Source organism: Gallinula chloropus (genome assembly GCF_964237585.1).
Source record: "Gallinula chloropus genome assembly, chromosome: 18".
Classification (NCBI taxonomy): domain Eukaryota; kingdom Metazoa; phylum Chordata; class Aves; order Gruiformes; family Rallidae; genus Gallinula; species Gallinula chloropus.
In genome coordinates, this window is record NC_140103.1 from 10,858,574 (window position 1) to 10,878,454 (window position 19,881).

Genomic DNA, 19,881 nt, shown 5'->3' on the forward strand with positions numbered 1-19,881 from the left:
TTAACCAAAAAAAAACCCTCCCCAAAACGTATTTATTTCAAACCAGACACGTGGCCGAGGTGTGTTCATGCCATGGGCACGAGCTCTATAAGGACCAGCTCCATAAAGGGCATCTCACAGGGCAAGCTCTGTAAAACCCGACCCGGCAACCAACACCCCAGGGCCGGGGGGGCCGTTCCCGGCTCCCCCCTCTCCCCATCCCCCCAAAACCGGCTCCCCCCGCCGTGTCCCGGGCAGCCGGGGCCGCCCCCGCCGCTAGAACTCGAAGGTGCCGAAGTGAGCGGCGCGGCCGCCGGCCTTGGGCTGCGGCTTGTAGCCGATGCGGTCGTTGATGATCTGCTCCCGGCTCTTGTGGTCGGTACCCAGCGCGATGGCCGCCGCCGCCGCCTCCTCGCCGGCCGCCGCCGCCTCCGCGTCCTCCCGCTGCTTCTTGCGGCTCTGCGGGGCAAAGGGGCCGCGTCAGGGCGCTCACCGGCCGGGGGCGGGTGTTCCCGCCGGCGGCCGGTCCCGCTCGCACCTCCAGGTCCTTCCGGATGCTCTCGAACTCCTCGATGTCGTCCAGCTTCAGCTCCAGCCGCGTCGGCTTCCGACGCAGCATCGCGCCCGCCAGCGCCCGGCCTCAGCTCCCCGCCCGTCCCGTCCCGCCCCGGCTCTCCGCCTCCTCCCGGCTCCCGGCCTGCCCCGCGCGCCCCGGACGTGCTTGTGAGGCGCCGGAGCCCGCGCACGGCACGGCCCGGGCTGCTCTCGGCTCCTCCCGGCCCCTCCGCCGCTATGGCCTCCGTACGAGCACCGGCAGCGCGCGGCGGAGCTGCTGCCCGTGCCCCGGTGCGGGCTCCCGCGCCCGCGGAGGTGGGTGTGCGGGGGCGGCTCGGGGATGGGACCGTGCGGGACGGGCCGTCGCCAGAGGCCGCGGTGCGGGACGTTCTCCCCCCTCCCCATCCCCCTGGGCCGGGACCCCGCCTTGAGGCCCTTTCACAGGCTGCGGGGCCCGGCTGCTCCTCCTGGGGACCCGCTGCGAGCGGGCCGGGCCCGGCCTCCCTCCGCTGCCGGGGCCAAACACCGGCCTGGAGCTGAGCAAATGGCTCAACGTGTGGTTTTACCCCTCAGTGTCACCCCACTGCCCCAGAGTCACACCACGCGGTCCCTTCAGCATCTCTGGGAGCTTTCTCCAGCAGGGCAGTGCTTCCTTGCCCACCTTATTTGGCTCCTTATTCAGCCAAAGCACGCTTAAAACCCTGCCATTACCTTCCAGGCCACGAAGAGCAAGCCCGCGGAGCAAGAGAGCGATGCCACTCCAGCCAAGAGAGCCCCCATCTTTTATGGCAGCTTGGAAGAGAAGGAGAGGGAGCGACTGGCCAAAGGAGAGTCAGGGCTGCTGGGAAAAGAAGGGATGAAGGCTGCCATCGAGGCTGGCAACATCAACATCAGCAGTGGTGAGGATGTTTAACCGCCTTTCCCCGCCCTTCCCCCTTGCTCTGATCAACTCTTGGCTGTCATTCGAAAGCAAGGCGGCTGCCTGGCTCTTCCTTCGGACCTGCCTGGTGGAGAAGGATCTCTTGTCCAACCCTTGCTTTCAGCCTGATGGTTTTGGGGGTTTCTTTTTGCCCAGGGGAGGTCTTTGATCTCGAAGACCACATGAGCGAGCGGCAGGCGGAGGTGCTGGCGGAGTTTGAGCGCAGGAAGAGAGCCCGGCAGATCAACGTCTCCACTGACGACTCCGAAGTGAAGGCCTGTTTGCGGGCGCTCGGGGAGCCCATCACGCTCTTCGGAGAAGGTCCTGCGGAAAGGAGGGAGAGGTGCTGTGTCTGCCCCGAGCCTGGCAAACGGGCAGCTTTAATGTCACGATCCACAACCTGGGCGAGACTTAGTCTGGCAGAGATCAAACCCCCTTGCGTTCCAACCGAACCTCAGGTGGCTCTGGGTGGCTGGGGGCGGCTGGGCTGGACCCCTGAGTGATGTCCAGTTTCTCAGGTGTTTTGTCATGATCAGTTCTTTGCAGTTCTCAGAGAACAGAATTAAGACTTGAAACGGGGTCAAGGGTAAAGTTGCTTTATTTGGCCCACAACAAACCTGCAGGGGAAGGAGGGAAGAAAGAGAAAAGGGTGGAAAAGAGAGATAGAGGGAGAGAGAGAGTGGAAAAGAGGAAGAGAGAGAGGTGGGGGGGGCTATATATACCACCATGAGGCTACGGTGTTCCGACTCAGTATTCTTCAATGTCTCTGGGTCTGATGGAGGGGGGGACGTCCCTTGATGTCTCCGTGTCTTCCTTGGTTGTCCCCCCATGTGTTCGTTCTCCGTTGCTTCCCTCCCCCCTTTCCATGGCAGGATGCCCCCTTTTTGTAGTCATCCCTGGCATAGCCACAAACTTCCACCTGGCTTGTGGGAATGCTTCAGGGTGGATGACAGCACGTCCGATGTGTGAATGGCTCCCGGTGTCCCTCCTGATATCTTCTGGGAGGATATGTGGAAGGAATGTTCTCATGTCTTCAGGGTGGCTCGCTGAATAGTCACTAGGTCCTTGGCACAAGCCACTTTAAGCCTGACCAGTGGTGATGTGTGTGGTAGGAATGAGTTAGGTAAGAGGGAAAAGAGGGGGTACAGTTCTGCTGGCGACTGTTAAGGCAGATTTCCTGTACCTCACAGTTTTGTGATAGCGAGTGTATCGGATCCCTGACGTGTCCCTTCTGGCTGGGGTGCCCCAGTGGGTAACGCTTCCCTACAGCTCAACGAGGCCACCCAGGAACAGGGAATGGCAGTGACTGGTGCTGGGGTTTGCTCACAACTCACTGAGTGAATGTGGCTTAACCTGGGGGTTGTTTTTTTTCCAGATTAAGAAATATCCTTTCGGTGGTTGGGACGGACGCGTTAAAAAAGACCAGGAAAGATGACGACAGGTCTAAGAAGTCCAAGGATGAGGTAACGGTCTCTTGGTCTTGGTGCTGCTGTAGATGCGTTTCTTTGAGATGTCTGATTGGGGTCCCAGGACTCTTGGACTCCATGGATTCTCCTGTCATCTCTTCATGCTGCTGCTTTGTTGCCTGTTTCAGCAAAACTCTGGCAATGTTTTTACCTAAATCAGGAGTGTTTGTCCCTGCGGGCTGAATTCCGTGCTGTGTACAGCTTGTAAACCAGGAGATCATAGAATCCCAGACTGGTCTGGGTTGGAAGGGACCCCAAGGATCACAGAGTTCCAACACCCCTGCCACAGGCAGGGACACCAACCTCCAGGGTTCCCCAGGGCTCCATCCAGCCTGGCCTTGAACACCCCCAGGGGCAGGGCACCCACCCCTTCTTTGGGCAGCCTGTTCCAGCTCCTCACCACTCTCTCTGTAAAAAACTTCCCCCTAATATCCAATTTAAACCTTCCTTTCTTTAGCTTCACTCCATCCCCCTTGTCCTGCCATTGTCTGCCCTTTTAACAAGCTGATTCCCCTCCTGTTCCTCTGCTCCCTTCAGGGACTGGAAGGCTGCAATGAGGTCCCCCCACCCCCTTCTCTTCTCCAGGCTGAACCAGCCCAGCTCCCTCAGCCTCTCTTCATAGGGGAGCTGCTCCAGCCCTCTGACCATCTTCATGGCTCCTCTGACCCCTCTCCAACAGTTCAGACATCTGGTCTGTTACTTGGTAGAGCAAGACCTTTATTGCTGTCTCCATACTCAGAGGCAGCAGCAGCTGTGTTCCTGCTACCCCAGCTGTTTCTGCCTTTGATTTTTCTTTCTGCTTCTGTCTCCACTCTGAGTTGATTTTTTTTCTTGCTGTTTTTGGGGGGCTTGTTGTAAGAAATAAGGACAACTCCTGCAGCTCCAGGCTTCCATTTCAGCAGGGGAAGGAGCATAACCATCAGCTGTACGTCGCTAAAATGATTTACCATTCAGTGGGAATGTTTTTGAGTGAAATGGCAGCACCTCAGGCTCTGATCTGTAGGGCAGAGAGCTGCACCCTGTCTCTTACTCCCCTTTTCTGGGGCTTATAGTTATCCAGATACTATTAACAAGAGGCCTTAACACAGCAAGGTGTAAGAGCAGGCGCTGTGGTGGCACCTGGGTGTGCAGGGGGGTCACTGGAGGTCACCAGGAGAGCGGTGCCCTGGCAGCTTTTTCTTTTGCTCCTTTTCTTACAGTATCAGCAGACCTGGTACCACGAGGGGCCGCGCAGCCTGAAAACAGCGAGGCTCTGGCTTGCTAACTACTCGCTCCCCAGGTGAGATCAACCAGCTCAAGCAAGGAGGGGGATGCAAGACACTCAAGTCTGGCTGCTGACCCCACAGTGGGTCATGCTGGCAATTAGAGAGCAAAGGAATGGGGAATGTTGTCCTTGGTCAGCAAGTCCAGTGGGCTTTGAGTCCTCTGTGAGCAGCATTAGCCCTGTTTGGGGAAAGAAGGGGGAGGCTTGTTTCCAGCAGCTGGGCAGGGAAAACGTGAGGGCTTGGAACTCCCCTTTTCCTCTTTGCAGGGCAGTGAAGAGGCTGGAAGAAGCCCGGCTGCTCAAAGAGATTCCAGAGGCAACCAGGACATCGCAGAGACAGGAGCTACACAAATCCCTGCGGGTAGGTTTGGCATCCGCTCTGCTGCTGTCGGCAGGACCTTTTGCTGGTCCTCCAAAGAGAGCAGGAGGAGATCAGCTGCCCAGAGGTGCTGCCCCGTGGCACCTGCTTTGCTGCACTGACACTCCTGCTCCTTCTCTCTCACCCTGTGCTGTGCCTGAAGCGTCTTCTAACTTTGTTTAGGGATTCAGAGGGAGGAAGAGACGTCCCTGCATTGCCTTGCCCCTGGCCTGTGAAGCTGAGGGAATTTAGTCTTGGCTTTGTCACAGGTTTAGCTGGCTGGGAAGGGGCTGCTCACCTCCTTCCACCTGCACAGTGGTCACTAGGGCATAAACCCAAGGGAAATGATAACCAAGGCAGTGGTGCAGTGTGTTTTAGGTGACTCCAGGATGCCCTTTTTGAGCACGTTGAGCCAGCAGAAGGGCCCAAGCACAGTGTGCTGCTCTCTAAATCCTGTTCACACCCAGAGGCATTAGCTGCAGAGGGTTTGCTTCTCCCCTCAGTGCCCCGCACTGCCTGCCCTCATCTCTGGCTGTGTCCATTGGGATTCCTGTCAGAGCTGTCACTGTGAAGCAAGCCTGTGGGGTTACTGGGGGCCAGTACCACGGGGGTGCCTTCAGAGCAAAGCTGTGCCCCAGGGCTGCGCTGGCTTCCAGCCATCTGGGTCAGGCTGGCTCAGTGGGCCTCCTGCTTGGAGCTGGAGTGGCTCCAAGGTAGCTCCTCCCTTTGAAAGTGACTTTCCAGAGGCCTCTGACATCTCCTGTATATATTTGCCTCCTTCACAGAATCATAGAATGGCATGGGGGAATGGAAGGGGACCCCAGTGATCACAGAGTTCCAACCCCCTGCCACAGGCAGGGCCACCAGCCTCCAGGACTGCAGCTACACAAAGTTGCCCAGGGCCCCATCCAACCTGGCCCTGAACACCCCCAGGGACGGGGCACCCACCCCCTGTCTGGACAGCCTGTTCCAGCCCCTCACCACTCTCTCTGGAAAGAACTTCCCCCTATTATCTCATCTAACCCTTCCCTCCTTCAGCTTCACTCCATCCCCCTTGTCCTGCCGTTGTCTACCCTTTGAAAAAGTTGATTGATCTCAGTCTTTGGCCAGGGCTTCCCCTAGGTCATTTGTACTTGACTCATTAATTGTTCTCTTCATATCTGTTTCCAGTCCCTGAATAACTTCTGCAGCCAGATCGGAGACGACCGCCCGCTGTCCTACTGCCACTTCAGCCCCAATTCCAAACTCCTGGCCACGGCCTGTTGGTATGTTTACAGCTTTGCTTGAGGGGCTGGGAGACTTGGGGGTGATGGAGAGGGGGGTTATTGGAGGTCAGTGAATTGTGGGAGCTTGGAAATTCTTTGTCTTCCTATTCTGAGCTCTCTGCACCCCACTTAAGGGCTTAGCAGGGGTTTGAATCTGGGCCCGTTAGTCCCCATGGTTGGTCGCCTGAAGCGCATCAGTATTTTACCTGTTGAGAACACCCCCAGTGTGGTTTCTCAGCTCTGATCTCCTCTTTGATGGTCCTGCTACATCTGCTTCTTGTCTTCAACAGGAGTGGATTGTGCAAGCTCTGGTCCGTGCCTGACTGCAACCTGGTTCACACCTTACGAGGTAGAGAGCAGCTCTTGCTGAGATTCTTTGTTCTTTGTTCCTCTCTGAGCTGAGTTCCCATCTCTGAATTACTCCATGGTTCAAAGTGTGCTGTTCTGTGGGCAAACTTTGGCCTAGGAAGAGCATCACTGGCCTTGTGGAACATGGGCATGTCTCACCATCAAGAGAAGTTCTGGTCTTTCTCTTAAATCCAAGACCCCAGCTTGTTTCTGAACGATATTCTTGTTTAGTTTTAAAACCTGATTTGAGATATTATGAGCCAAATAACAGCATTTTGGGCCAGGCCACTTATCAGCAGTGATCAGCTCTGAACAGCACTCACAACTTTGACTAGATACTAATGTGACATCAAATCTCTTGGTTGGTATGTTGAATTTTCACTGTGTGCTGAGGGTTATAAACCTCAGTGTTCGATACTCTCCAGTGGGTAGTGCTGGGGTTGCAGTTTAGCTGTTTGCAGGACAGATGTGTCTGTAGTTACAATGTGACTTCACCCTCGTTCGCTGGTACCTGACTAATTAGTAATGAAGAAGTGTTGTTTTTCTGAGGTCTGTGGCAGCCTGTGAGTCTGGATTTTCCCTCTCTTTAGGACACAGCACCAACGTAGGAGCAATAGTTTTCCATCCCAAAGCCACCGTGTCCCTAGACAAGAAGGATGTTAACCTGGCCTCCTGTGCTGCTGATGGATCTGTCAAGCTCTGGAGCCTTGAAAGGTCAGAACGGTGCTGGATGTGGGCAGCTGCTGCGTTGTGTTGGGGTTTATTTTGTGTTACTAAATGCTGGACACTCCCATCCTCCTGCAAATAGAACCTTTTCTTGTAGTTACACCAGTGCAGTTCCTGGCCTTCAGCAGAAAGAGATCACCATGATTAGGGGAATTAAGGTGAGGGGAAATAGTCTGAAAAGAATCAAGCCAGGCTTGCTGCTGGGCATTGGTGAACTGCTCTGGGTGATGGGTGGAAGATTTGGAGGTTGTTTCACTCTAAACTTAGGAGAAAATTTCCCCTCTTGGCTGTTGGGAAGTGAAGGTCTGAGCTACTGGGAAGCCCCGGTATGGAGAGGGACTGGCCAAGCACATGGCCATGCACCACAGCTTCATCCTGTCAGGAGAACAGGTGGCTCTGTTGCACAGGGTAGTTTTGGAAGACGTGCAGCATTCCTCTCAGGCCTGTGAAGATGAGCATGGTGTAGGTACCGAGCTCTGGCAGCTCCTGGGTTTGAGAAGTGGAGCCCTGCAGAGCACCCAGGGAGGTGGCAGGCAGCTCTGAGATCCTCAAAAGGCACTGTTTCTAATTGCAGAAGCATGCCTGTGTGAAGGGACGGGTCATTAATTAGTCCCTTTAGGTGCTCTGTTGGAAGGAAGCTCCCAGTGCTGTTCAGGTCCTCAGCTGAAGGCCCCTGACCTGCTGCCTGCCATGCTGGGAGATTAAACTAAACACTCTCCTGCTGGCCCTGTGGCTCTTCAGGATAGCTGGGTTTGAGGTAGCTCAGGATGTGCTCTGTGTAGCTGCAGTAAAACTCCCTGCTGTGCAGGGAGCCTGCAGCTTGTTTCTGCTGTTGCTGCTTTCCAGGTGCTATTAACAAGCACTCTCACTTGTTCATTTTCAGGAAAATAAGTATCACAGGAGAACTTTATAACCAACAGGAAGGTGGATAAAGGGGTTTCACTTGGAGCTCTGGCCCTGTGAACAAAAGGCAGAAAATTCAGTCGTTAGCTACAGCTCTGGTTTCCCTGCCTGGCTTGTGTTTAATTAGCAGCTGCTGTGATTGTGATGTGTGCAGCAGCGGCTCAGCTACAGCCCCCCGCCGCCCAGCAGCCTCCCATGGGTTGTGTTCCTGTCTTTCAGCGATGAGCCGGTGGCAGATATCGAGGGACACAGCATGCGAGTGGCCCGCGTCATGTGGCACCCGTCGGGGCGGTTCCTGGGCACCACCTGGTACGCAGAGCTGCTTACTTGTGTGCAGATGTTACTGAACAGCTGCCTGGCTGGGGACCCAGCACCACAGCAGGACACGGGGTGGCTGGTGGTGACATGCTGGGTTGTTGCCGTGCAAATAACAGCACTCCTTGGGAGTCCTTTCTCTGCCCCTCTTGGGAGGCCCTGTTGGTCTCCAGCTGGGAATAAAACGCCCACAGAGTGAGTGAAGTCCCCTGTTACACCCCTTGGAGAGACGTGCTGTTGGACAAGGGGTTTTGTTTTCACAGCTACGATCACTCCTGGCGCTTGTGGGACTTGGAAGCCCAGGAAGAGATCCTCCATCAGGAGGGGCACAGCAAAGGGGTCTACGACATCGCCTTTCACACCGATGGGTCCCTGGCTGGGACTGGGTGAGTAGGAGGGGTGATTGCTGCAGGGGTGATTCCTGCAGGGGAGGCTGAGCACACTGAGCTCTCTGATGGGTGACGTGCGGGTTCCCTCTCCCTAGGGGACTGGATGCTTTTGGCCGGGTGTGGGACTTGCGCACGGGACGCTGTATCATGTTTCTGGAAGGCCACCTGAAGGAGATCTACGGGGTCAACTTCTCCCCAAATGGGTAAGAAGAGAACTCGTGTGTTTTGCGTGGGAGCCATGGGTACAAACCCCAGCTCCAACAACGTGTCCTCCCCCCACCTTTGGGCAGGTACCACGTCGCAACCGGCAGCGGTGACAACACTTGCAAGGTGTGGGACCTCCGCCAGAGGAAGTGCATCTACACCATCCCTGCCCATCAGAACCTGGTCACCGGGGTCAAATTTGAACGTGAGTACCTCCTGTTCCTTATCCCCACCTTGCCTGAGCCGAGGTGGCTCAAAAGCACCTCAAGTCAGGAAGGCCTGGACTGGTTGGCAGAGATTTGTCACGGGTTTATTTGCTGTTCTCACTTGTCCTGTTTCTCTCATCCTCTGTTGCAGCCAATCACGGGAACTTCCTGCTCACGGGCGCTTACGACAACACAGCGAAGATCTGGACTCATCCTGGCTGGTCCCCTCTGAAAACCCTGGCTGGGCATGAGGGAAAGGTGATGGGGCTGGATATCTCCCTGGATGGGCAGCTGATAGCGACCTGCTCCTATGACAGAACCTTCAAGCTGTGGACAGCAGAGTAGCCCAGAGGTGCTGCTGGTGAACTGGAGATGTTAATTGGCTTTCAACTGAGACTTGGGGGGTTTTATATTAAAGGGGAATGAAAACAGGCCGGATGCATCGCAGCAGCTGTGGTCACTGGCTGGGCTTGGGTTGAGGTGGTGTTGAAGCAGCTGTGGTTGCCAGGGCTTGGTTGGGGTGAAGTTTTTCCACTCTACAGGGCAGTTCCTGTACTGCAGCTGCTGCTTTTCCACTGTAACCTGGAGAGAGGATACATCTGCCTCCACCCTCCCTCCAAGCTCGCAGGTTCTCTCCAGCCTGTTTTAAACCCTCGGGTACAGTGTGCGGTGCGGCCTCTGTTGTCACCCTTCTTCCCTCCCGTTGCCCAGGAGCCTTTGGTAGCAGCCTGGCTCCAAACTCAGTTTGTATTCAGAGAGAAGCTGTCAGTGTCAGAGGGACGTAGTGCCCTGGTTCTGCCTCTTCTGAGGGCTGTGCCCCTTTTACATCCCCTGTGAGCGCACACAAAGGCCAGGGATGTTTTTCTTTCCTCAGCCCATCTCACAGTGTAGATCCTTGAGCTGTCTCAGGAACTGGGGGTTTTAAAGCCACGTAGGTGCCTCCTGTAGAAGTTTTTGTCTACCCAAGGTGACAGGAAGGTGGCTATTTCAGTGTAGGTCACCTTGTTCCGACTCGCGCTGCCGGGAACCTTCTTACCTGTTCTTTGTGCTTTAGGCTGAAGTTGTGCAAATGTGTTCTGGAAAAATCAAAACATTTGGAACGTGTACCCCAGGCTCTGAGTCTGCCCAAGGAGCGGAGAAATTACAGGTACTTCACAACACACTCTGATTTATTTGCTGTCTTGGTCAGAAACCTTCAGCAGCAAAGGGAAAGAACCCTCCATCTCCCCAGGAGCCATCCCTGTTCCTGGGGAGTGAGTGCTGAGGAACATGTCACACCAACCCCCCCCACAAGTTCCTTTTTGCCCAACTCTCCTCTCCAGTAGCAGCTGCCCCCTGCCCTGTGCTCTTACCTACTCCCAGGGACAGCACAGTGGGACAAGAGGCCAGCACCCCCCAGACAAATCTTTAATCACAGTCTCCTCATGCAGAAGAAGCCTGGGCACCCAGCTACATCCACTCAGCCCCTTCTGGAGCAGCTCCTGCCCTGAGCGCTGCAGGGCCTGTCCCAGCCTGGCAGCTTCACAGGTCTCTCAGCCACCCAGCTGGGATGGCCCATCAGGCTCCCACCTTGTAGCAGCCTTAGAGCAGAATCTTGGGTGCCAATGACCTTTCTACGTCCAGGGTTTGTTCCAGGGTGTAAATCCCAGTGCAGGGTTTCTGTTGTGCCATGTTCAGCCCCTCTCAGCTGGGGCAAGGGCAGGAGGCTGAGCATCCCTATCCTGTGCCCTGCCATCCCTCAGCGTTGTCCTCATCTTCTCCCTGCTCTCTCCTCCTCCCTCATCCCCAGTGTCTCTGCGTGGAGGTTTTGTGAATAAAACACCCACAGCTCCTTCAGTAGGAGAACTTGGCCTGAGTGCACCCAGGGTTTGGCATTTCTCCTGTCAGCTCTAGAGCCTTCCTGCCACCCATGACCCCAGACCCGTAACTGCCCCGGCCCCCAGTCGGGCGCAGTCTCCTGGTGCGCAGGGAGGGGAAGCTCTCAGGGAGTGGCATCCCCTGGCAGGGCAGGCTGGGCTGGGAAGGTCACTGTGGTCAAAACGCTGCCACCTCCTCCAGTGTCAGGTCTGTGTGGTCACTCAGCCGGAGGACGTGGATTCCCGAGTTGGAGCTGGCACAGAGCAGTGTGGAGCTGTCACAGGCGGCCAGCGAGGACAGGGCTCCCGATCCCTCAAGGCACAAGGTGGCCAGGCAGGCTGGGAAGGGAGGAGAGGAGTCACTGGGCTTGCTGAGCTGAGACATGCCCATAGACCCAGGGAATGCTTTGGGTTGGAAGGGACCTCAAAGCCCATCCAGTTCCAACCCCCGGCCTTGGGCAGGGACACCCCTACCAGCCCAGGGTGCCCAAAGCCCCATCCAACCCAGCCTTGAACCCTGCCAGGTTTCCCACAGCCTCTCTGGGCACCACCTCAGAGTGAAGAATTCCCTCCTCATGTCTAACCTAACCCTGCCCTCCTTCAGCTTGAGGCCATCGCCCATCCCTGCTCTTCCCTGGTGACCAGCCCCTCTCCCACGTTCCTGCAGGACCCTTTAAGTAGGCTGCAAGTAGGTCTCCCCGGAGCCTTCTCTTCTCCAGGCTGAACCAGCCCAACTCTTGCAGCCTGGCTTTGTAGGAGAGGTGATGGCACCAACCTCCTGGCTGTGCCCACATGTCCATCTGCACTAAGGAGGGTGTCCCAGACCAGTGTCTAAAGGCATTGATCGGGAAGTGCTCTCCAAAAGAGAGACTCTCCACCCCCATAAGCCCCACTGGGATCAGTGCAGTGGCCAGCTCATGGGAGTCTGGGCTGGGGTCAGGCTCTGCCCTGTCCCTGGAGAGGAAGCAAAGACAGACAGACAGACAGACGCCCCTGGGCAGAGCTGTAAGGCTCACCTGGAGGCATTCCCAACATGCCATTGGCATGGAGACAGCCCCTCTCGGTGACTTAACCCTTCCAAGGGTGCCTGAATTAAGGCTGAGGGCTGCAGAGGTCGCCTGGTTGTGAAGGCAGCAGGATCAAAACAAAGGTGCTGTCAACCCTGCAGCCATCTCAGGGCGCATGGGCACCGTGACAGGACAGGTAAGTGAAGCAGGGTGAGAGCTTTTCTGTGGGGCATCATTGGGTTTCTGGTTTTGGCCTGTTAAGTGTCTGTGTTTGAGAGGTGCTTGGCCACGGGAGCGTCTAACAGTGCTGGGTGCTGCTGCATTCCATGCTGTGAACCTGAACGGCCTCCAAGAGAGCTCTGCCCCCACACCCTGCTGCTGTGGCAGGGCTTGGCAGGTAAAGGGCCTCTGGCAAGCTGGGTTAACCCTGCAGTGCTCACCCTGCCCCTTCCAGAGGAGACCAAGGGGAGGGCAGCTGCTGGCTGGCCCTCTGCCCTCCAGCATTTCTCATCCTTACAACTCCCACTGGCCTCTTGTTTTCGATTTTTATCACCAGTCCTCTCATTCAGTACTTCAGAAGCCATCTAGTTACCCTGTACCCAAACACCATCCCTAGCTGGAGGGCAAGGAGAGCCCTGGGTTTGCTCTGGGGTTTATCTCCATCCTGCCCTTGCCTAGATTAAAGCTTTCAGGTTTCCTCCTTCCCACTGCCACCAGGAGACAGAAGGAAAGGCAGCAGACTTGTTACCCCGGGGGGAGGCACACTGAGGGGCAGGACCCTCCCTTACCTCCAGTGTCTCTGTTCCAGACCTTCACTGTGCGGTCGCAGGAGGCGGTGGCGATGCCGGGGGTGGGAGCTGCGCCCGGCGGGAGGAAAACACAGGCCGCCGTGGTCTGGAAGTGCCCGAGGTACTCGCGCACTCGGCTCCTCGGCTGCCGCAGGTCCCACAGCTGCAGGGGACAGGCAGCGCTCAGAGCTGGGGCCCTGCTACTGTCCCACGCCTGCATGGAGCTGGTTTACTATGAAAGGAAGATGGGTTTGGATACAGAGCTCCTGGCCAGTCCTCACAGTACAGCATCCCCCTTTGCCTCACGCTCAGGGTCCTGGAGAGCTTCAAACCCTGAAGGAGTTTCACTATGGGTGATTGATTATCTGAGTGTGTGCCCACACCTGTTAGAGCAGGTGGGGTAAGGCCATGCTGGCAGATAACCCCATCTCCAGCCAGCTCCTGTCCTCAGCCCTGCTTTCCCTGGCACTGATGGTCTCATCCTCCTGGTGCTCACACACAGGGCTGAGAACCTGCAGGACTGAACCCCCAGCTTGGAAACCCCTCGAGGAAGGGGCCCTGCAAGGCTTTCTGCAAGAACCTCGCACCCCTCAATGCCATTACTGCAGCAAGACCCCAGTGCTCTCTGCAGGAAGAGTATCTGCTCAGAGATTTCCCTGAGCAGAGATTCCCTGAGCAGAGGACTTCCCAAACGAACAGGCAGGAAGAGGTGGAGATCTGGCCTTGGCTGGTGACACCAGCATATGTCCAGTGCGGTGGGAGCAAGCAGATCCTTGAGCACTGACCTGCTCCCCTCTGCTGTAAGCTGTGGACATTGGAGGAAAAACCCCAGGAAAAGCAGGATTTGCTGCCCAGCAAACTCACAGTGGCCTCAGCACCCTCCCCGGAGGAGCCGCTGCTGCTGCTGAGGCAGTACCGCCCGTCCTGGCTCACGTCGCAGCACGTCTGGATGTGCCGCTTGGCTGGAAAGGTGTGTGCCACCTGCAGCTCCCGGCTGTCCCAGAGCCTGGGAGGAACAGGAGAGAGGGATGCTGATGCACCACTGCTGCAATGAGCTTCCCTCCGTGCCCAGCCACCCCCTCGCATGCTCTGTCCCTGCTGTCACCCCTTAGGCAGGCCCCCTGCTCGCTCACCCACAAGCCAGCCTCCCCCCGCTCTCTCCACAGCCCGGCATTTCTCTCTGCTGAGACCTCTTTCAGCTGTGCTGAGACCTCTTTAACTCCCCTTTTTCCCTGCAGTTGCCCCTCAAAGCAGCCAGGAGAGCCCCTACACTGCCCTCCCTGGGCAATAGACCATGCTCCAAGACCCAGATGGGCTGAACGATGGCTTCTAGCTGGGTATGGGACCCAGCTGGTCAGGACAAACAACCACTGCAAACAGCCCTGGCACCGCCTGTAATCCCTGTGTGCCCCAGGCTGTAGCTCCCAGCTCTGTGGCCACACACAGAACGTACCTGACAGTTTTATCCTCTGAGGTCTGGAGGATGTAGGGCTCCCCGGGAACCCAGCACAGATGTGTGACCTGTGGAGAGGGAAGGATGAGCAGGAGCCTGTCTCTGCCTGCAGCCCAGGCTGGTGTTCGCCTGCAGATACACAGATACACATCCTCTCCCTCCTCCTGCTGGGCTGGGAGCAGGAAATGCTGGATGAAGCTTTTGTTCTGCCTCCCACCAATGCTGCTCCTCTGCCAGGGTCAATCCCAGCACAGCTACTGGGGGCTATCTGCAGGCAGGGGAGCTCCACAGGGCCAGGGCATGGTACCCATGCCAGCTTCTCTGTTGGGCTGGTGCAAAGCAGCATGCAGCCCCCTGCTACACAACGTGCTTCACACAGCTCTAGCTGGAGCATGGATGGATTGCCCTGTGTCTCTTGGTATCTCTGTGCTCCTGGATTTGTTGTTGCCTGGAGAGCAGAGTTACCAACCTTGAGCTTTGGTCTCCCCCAGTGCAGAGCCCCAAGGGGCTGCACCAAGCTCAGAGCATGGCTTTGAGGGTGAAATAACCAAGCAGGCAGTGAGGTGCCATGAGAGGATGTGAGGAACCAGCAGCTCCTACCAGATTCCTGGAGATAGCGGCTCTGCCCAGGCACTCTCCGGTCTCTGTGTCCCACTTGCACACAGTGTTGTCTCGTGAACCTGTGCACAGCTGGGAGGCATCTGCAACCACAAGTTCACGTCAAAACCAGCATCAGCAATGTTGCCAAGGAATCCCTGGGGTGGGGGGACGTGCTGACCCTCACCTGGGCTCACAGCCAGTCCTGTAACAACCAGCTCGTGTCCGGGGAAGCGCTGCCTTGGCCCCGACGCCCCGTGAAGCTCCCACATCATCACCGTCCTGTCCCGGGACGCGCTGAAGACTCTGTTTGAGTCACGGGCAGAGGTGACCTGGCAAGGACAAGGTGACAAGCTGGTTGGCCTCCTCACCCATGCACGGGCAGTGCACACCACTCCGGCTTCTGCCCCAGAGCCCAAGACGAGCCTGATGAGAGCCTGACCCTCAGACTCTGCTCCCTGTGCTGGATGTGCCCGTGCCCAATGCTCACACTGTGATTCCTGCTGCTGCCCTGCCAGATCCCAGCCAAGGGCAAACCACACTGTGGCGGGGCCCAGGGAGGCAGCTCAGCCTGTGTGTGAGTGCTGCAGCCTGTAGTGTGGCCGTGGTGGGGGTGCCAGGCTGTGCCACCCACTAGCAGCACCCCAGGGAGCTGGGTGGCAGGTGGGTGTTCTCAGAAGCCATTAATTTTACAAGACAAACTTCCCTAAGCACCCAAGTGATGAGCGTGGGGCTGCTTCCAGTGCTGGGATGAGCACAGCCCCTCCATCACTCCAGCACCCGCAGCGCAGGACTTCCCATATACACACATACACACCCCCTTTGCTCTCCAAGGAGTGTGTTGGCTTTGCAATGTCAGCAGGAAAATGGAAGCCCCCTGGTCCATATATATATATATATATATATATATATATATCAGTGCCTATCATGGATGCTTTATATTTTTATAAACATTTATATATAGATTATACATATATAAAAATAGAACATATACTATTAATAGATAAATATTATGTATCAATATATAAAGATATAAATATAAAGGTATATATAAAATGAATATTTTTATAAATTATATGTAATGTATGTATATAAAAATAGATAATTATATAAAAATATAAAAAAGAACTTTTATTTAGAATATAAATATAATTTTATGTATAGATATATTATATATAAAAATAAAACCATATATTGAGATTTATTTTAGATATTGATATATAAATATATATTTATACTCATATATATTAAAACTCCATGGTGCTTATATATACATATTATTTTATATATATAATATGTGTGTATATATATATAAGCACCTATCATGGATGCGTTATATCTATATGAATATAAATATATATATATAAAGATATAAAGATTTATATATATAAAGTCACCTCTGCCTGTGACTTTATGTACATAAAGCACCTCTGGCTGTACTGATAAACGTTCTCTGGAAGCCCTCTGCCAGCAGAGGCAGGAGCAGGAGTCAGCCTGGCAGTGCCTCAGCTGCCACCTCCAACCCATCTAAAGACAAACCAAACCCAACCAGCCTCAAGGCTCTGCTGCCAGCTCACTTGGCTGGTGTTTCACACTGGCTGGTAGAATAACGAGGGGTCTGGCAGAATGAGACCCCCAGGAAAAATCAACAGCAGCTCTCAGGCAACACCTTGATGTGGTGCTTCATCCTGAATTTTCCTGATTGTCTCTGGGAAGGGAAGATGAGCACGAGTCCAGGGCTCTGGAGCTGGATGCAACCACTGTGCTGCTTCCCTGGACAGCGAAGCACCAGCTGGGACCCTGGGAAAAACCCAACGCTCCCTGTACCCCTGGCAACCTTCTGTGGATGAGAAAGCATCCCTCTGTCCCTCCTGCTTCCCCAGTTTCTGAGGGGTACAGCAGAGCCCAGCAAGCCCCAGCAGGCGTCACTCACCTTGGTGACCTCCCGCTCGTGTCCCAGGAACCGCCGCAGCGCTGCCCCGGATCTCCAGCTGCAAACAGCCACGGTCTGCAGGGGAGCAGGGAGAGGGGCAGGGAGAGGAGCAGGGAGAGGGGCAGGGTGAGGAGCAGGGAGAGGGGCAGGGAGGGGAGCAGGGAGAGGGGCAGGGAGAGGGGCAGGGAGAGGGGCCGGGAGGGGGGCAGGGAGAGGGGCCGGGAGGGGGGCAGGGAGAGGGGCAGGGAGAGGGGCAGGGAGAGGAGCAGGGAGGGGAGCAGGGAGAGGTGTCAGCAGCACAGCAGGGCAGCAGCAGCACGCTGTGCTTCCTTACACCGAGACCCCCGCATGGCCCAGGCCTGCCGAGGGAAGGGGCTCCTCGGGTTTGGGGCTCTACAGCACATACAGGTCTTTAGAGCCCGTCCACTGCTACGTGACTTACAAGAAGGGCCAGCCCAGTGATTCCCAGCCTGGGTGACAGCATTTGATGTGAGGTGAGCTCCAGAGGGGTTATAAAATTTGATTTCCCCCCTCTGCTCTGCCCTGGTCAGGCCCCACCTGGAGTGTTGTGTCCAGTGCTGGGCTCCCGGGGATAAAAAAGACAGGGATCTCCTGGAGAGAGTCCAGAGGAGGCTACGGAGATGGTGAAGGGCCTGGAGCATCTCCCCTGTGAGGAAAGGCTGAGGGAGCTGGGGCTGTTCAGCCTGGAGAAAAGAAAACTAAGGGGGAACCTGATCAATGTTTATCAGTATCTTCAGTATGGGATGCAGGGGGAAATGGGCAGCCCCTTTTCAGTGTCTGTGGGGACAGGACAAGGGGCAATGGCTGCAAGTCAGAGCATAGGAAGTTCCCCACCAACATGGGGAAGAACTTTTCCCCAGTGAGGGTGAGGGAGCCCTGGGACAGGCTGCCCAGGGGGTGTGGAGTCTCCATCTCTGGAGAGATTCCAGCCCCGTCTGGACGCCGCCCTGTGCAATATGAGCTGGGGAGCTGCTTTGGCAGGGGGGTTGGACCCCAGGAGCTCTCCAGGTCCCTTCCAACCCCTTTGATTCTGTGATTCTGATTGAACATGCCCTCCCTCTAACCCTACCTTTTCTTTCTAAATTCAGGAACTAAGAATGTTGCCACCACTCACAGAAATGTTCACAGCTCACACCTAAACCTCATTTTCCTGTCCTGTGACTGCTCTGTGTGCCATGGCAGGTGGTTCCTCACCTTATCCCTTCCTCCTGACACACACAGGTCTGGCTGGAGAGCAGCCACTGAAGTGACAGCATCGGTGTGCACAGGGCTGTGCCGCTGAACGGCTCCAACAGGTCCCGTCTCCTCCCCGGAGCCATCGGCCCTGCAGCAGGCAGAGAGAGTCAGGAGCTGCAGGGAGCTCTACAGCACAGCCAAGGTGCCTGGAGCTGGGAGCTTCAGGTGCCTCAGCCATCCCAGAGCAGCAGCACTGGCTGTGTTTACGTGCCTGGCTACTGTTGGGGTTTCAGTCCCCCAGAGGAGCCCAGCAGAGTGAAGAAGCAACAGTCAAAAATGAGAATCTGCTTCATACCTCCAATAATGAAACTAAAACCAACCATGTGCTCGCTGGGCTCTCTGCTCCGTCCTCTCCTCACTCTCATTACTGGGTTCATTAACTGAGATGTGATCATCTGGGCCTGCTTTACCTGTATCTGGAGGTGTGGAAGCTGATTTTACTCTGCAGCGTCCCCATAGCCCCACGGCCCAGCACAGCTCCAGCAGCACTGAGCGTCACATCAGCACCACAGGCACCTGCTGCCAGGATGTGACCTGCACGGGAGGAGAGGCAGCGTTACCGGGAATCCAGAGAGGTTTCTGCCTCACATAACATGTTATCTACACCTGAGCTTTGTTTGGAGTAAGGGAAGTAAGGTTCCCCCCTGAGAGGAGCTCTGGAGGTCCCTGGTTTCTGCTTGGAGCAGAGCCAACTTCAGAGATGAGGTTACTGGGACCTTACAGCTGAGCTTTACAAATATCCAGGCTTGGTGAGGCCACCCTAGAGCTGGAGCTACTGTGTGTAACCCTTCCAGTGCCTCACACCTCCTCTTACTCCAGTACCTGCCCTTCAGTTCTGTATTGCCCAGAGATCCTGATCTCTGGTGAATGCAAACGCCTTCAGACTGATGTTGGCCCAGTCAGCAGGTGGGATGGTGTCATCAGACCAAGAAAACTGCAGTCTCAGGCAGCCCAAACTTAACCAAACCAGCCTGGCTTAACATAAAGCTTGAAGTGGCCTTTCCATAGGCTGAGGAGCAGCAGCTGCTATGTCCAAACTCCAGCCCCAGGTCCAGGCTAGACCAGACCATCTTCATAAACCAGATGCCTTCATCAAAAAATCTTCCTGCTGCCCAGGCTGGGTCCAGCCTGCCCCGTCCCAGGACATCCCTCATGAGTGGCATCATGACAGCCAGCACCCACAGGAGCCTCTGACCGGGTGCAGGAGCCTTTGGCAGAGCAGGGCTGGGGCCAAGGCAGTGTCCCTCCCTCTTACCCTCCTGGGTCACAGACCGAGCAGAAGCCAGTCTCAATGACAGTGAATTGCCACGTTCAGTAATTGGCTTCTTCTTAGCTCAAGACACACTAATTGGATTTAGCCTGTACCTGGTGTCTGTTAGCACTCCCGTCTTCTGGGTCAGTAGTATTTTGCTAATAAACCCCAGGAAAGCCCCACCCCACCTGCTTGTTTCAGCAAAGAAACCAACCTGCCCCAAGGCTCTGCCCTCAAAACCCTGAAACCCAACCACAGCACGAGAAGGGGGGGGGGGTCTGTGGAACCTTCCCTTTCTAATTTTACCCTGATGGCCTCTGTGATTAGCAATTAGCAATGCCCAGGTAATCTCTGCCTGTTCTATCCATGAGGTCGCATGTTCTGTGAGAGTGGCAACCTCACAGCTGAGGGGCAGAGGTAATTCAGCCCTTCGCTGCTTCCAGTCAGACCCGGTGCCCACACTGTATCAGAACACGGGGAACATACACGGGGGGAAGCCCTGGGAGCTGTTTCTCCTGGGATTCTAGGAAAAAGCTAAGAGGTAATTTCTGCTTTGTTAATTACAATGATTACAGTGGCTCCTAACCAGCAGTTAGTTTCCCTGTGTAGGTGTGATGGTCCCATCAGCTCAAACCCAGCTGGAACAAGGCAGAGCACTGCTGGCATGGCTGGAGTCATCTCGTGTCCAGCCACTCTCTCCTCCTGCCTCCTGCCCACTGCAAACAAGAGATTTTTCTGCATCCCGAACAGGGAAGGTTCCAGCAGGATGTGTGTGTTGCTATCAGACAGGTTCCCTCCGTGTTTGCCCTGAGCCTGGCTGTGGCAGAGCTCTCCAACACCC

At 55.7% G+C, this 19,881-nt stretch overlaps 3 protein-coding genes across 3 annotated transcripts; 1 reads left to right on the top strand and 2 right to left on the bottom strand.

The window, feature by feature from the left end:
* Positions 1–31: 31 nt before the first annotated feature.
* Positions 32–627, bottom strand: CDC26 (cell division cycle 26). The gene is made up of 2 exons (XM_084272399.1): positions 518–627; positions 32–438 (listed from the first exon to the last, which is right to left on the bottom strand). The coding sequence occupies exons 1-2, from the start codon at positions 596–598 to the stop codon at positions 256–258; spliced, it is 264 nt and encodes an 87-aa protein (XP_084128525.1). The 5' UTR covers positions 599–627; the 3' UTR covers positions 32–255.
* Positions 628–1,321: 694 nt separating this feature from the next.
* On the top strand, positions 1,322–10,048 carry PRPF4 (pre-mRNA splicing tri-snRNP complex factor PRPF4). The gene is made up of 13 exons (XM_084272357.1): positions 1,322–1,433; positions 1,610–1,796; positions 2,829–2,916; positions 4,119–4,198; positions 4,451–4,544; positions 5,712–5,806; positions 6,097–6,155; positions 6,745–6,868; positions 8,003–8,092; positions 8,362–8,484; positions 8,583–8,690; positions 8,778–8,896; positions 9,049–10,048. Exons 1-13 carry the CDS (start codon positions 1,391–1,393, stop codon positions 9,240–9,242), a joined length of 1,404 nt encoding a protein of 467 aa, XP_084128483.1. The 5' UTR covers positions 1,322–1,390; the 3' UTR covers positions 9,243–10,048.
* An 862-nt stretch (positions 10,049–10,910) lies between these two features.
* On the bottom strand, positions 10,911–18,245 carry WDR31 (WD repeat domain 31; the record flags this gene model as incomplete). Its single annotated transcript, XM_084272426.1, has 9 exons — positions 10,911–11,092; positions 12,549–12,711; positions 13,413–13,554; positions 14,002–14,069; positions 14,602–14,702; positions 14,786–14,930; positions 16,532–16,606; positions 17,747–17,876; positions 18,199–18,245. The coding sequence occupies 9 exons, from the start codon at positions 18,243–18,245 to the stop codon at positions 10,932–10,934; spliced, it is 1,032 nt and encodes a 343-aa protein (XP_084128552.1). The 3' UTR covers positions 10,911–10,931.
* Positions 18,246–19,881: the final 1,636 nt, after the last annotated feature.

Bases quoted from the DNA above. Each gene is read 5' to 3' on its own strand.
- CDC26 (XM_084272399.1), bottom strand. From the start codon at position 598: ATGCTGCGTCGGAAGCCGACGCGGCTGGAGCTGAAGCTGGACGACATC. The intron at 439-517 runs GTGCGAGCGGGA...TTTGCCCCGCAG, and splicing joins GCATCCGGAAGGACCTGGAG to AGCCGCAAGAAGCAGCGGGA.
- PRPF4 (XM_084272357.1), top strand. From the start codon at position 1,391: ATGAAGGCTGCCATCGAGGCTGGCAACATCAACATCAGCAGTG. The intron at 4,545-5,711 runs GTAGGTTTGGCA...ATCTGTTTCCAG, and splicing joins AGCTACACAAATCCCTGCGG to TCCCTGAATAACTTCTGCAG. The intron at 8,897-9,048 runs GTGAGTACCTCC...CCTCTGTTGCAG, and splicing joins CACCGGGGTCAAATTTGAAC to CCAATCACGGGAACTTCCTG.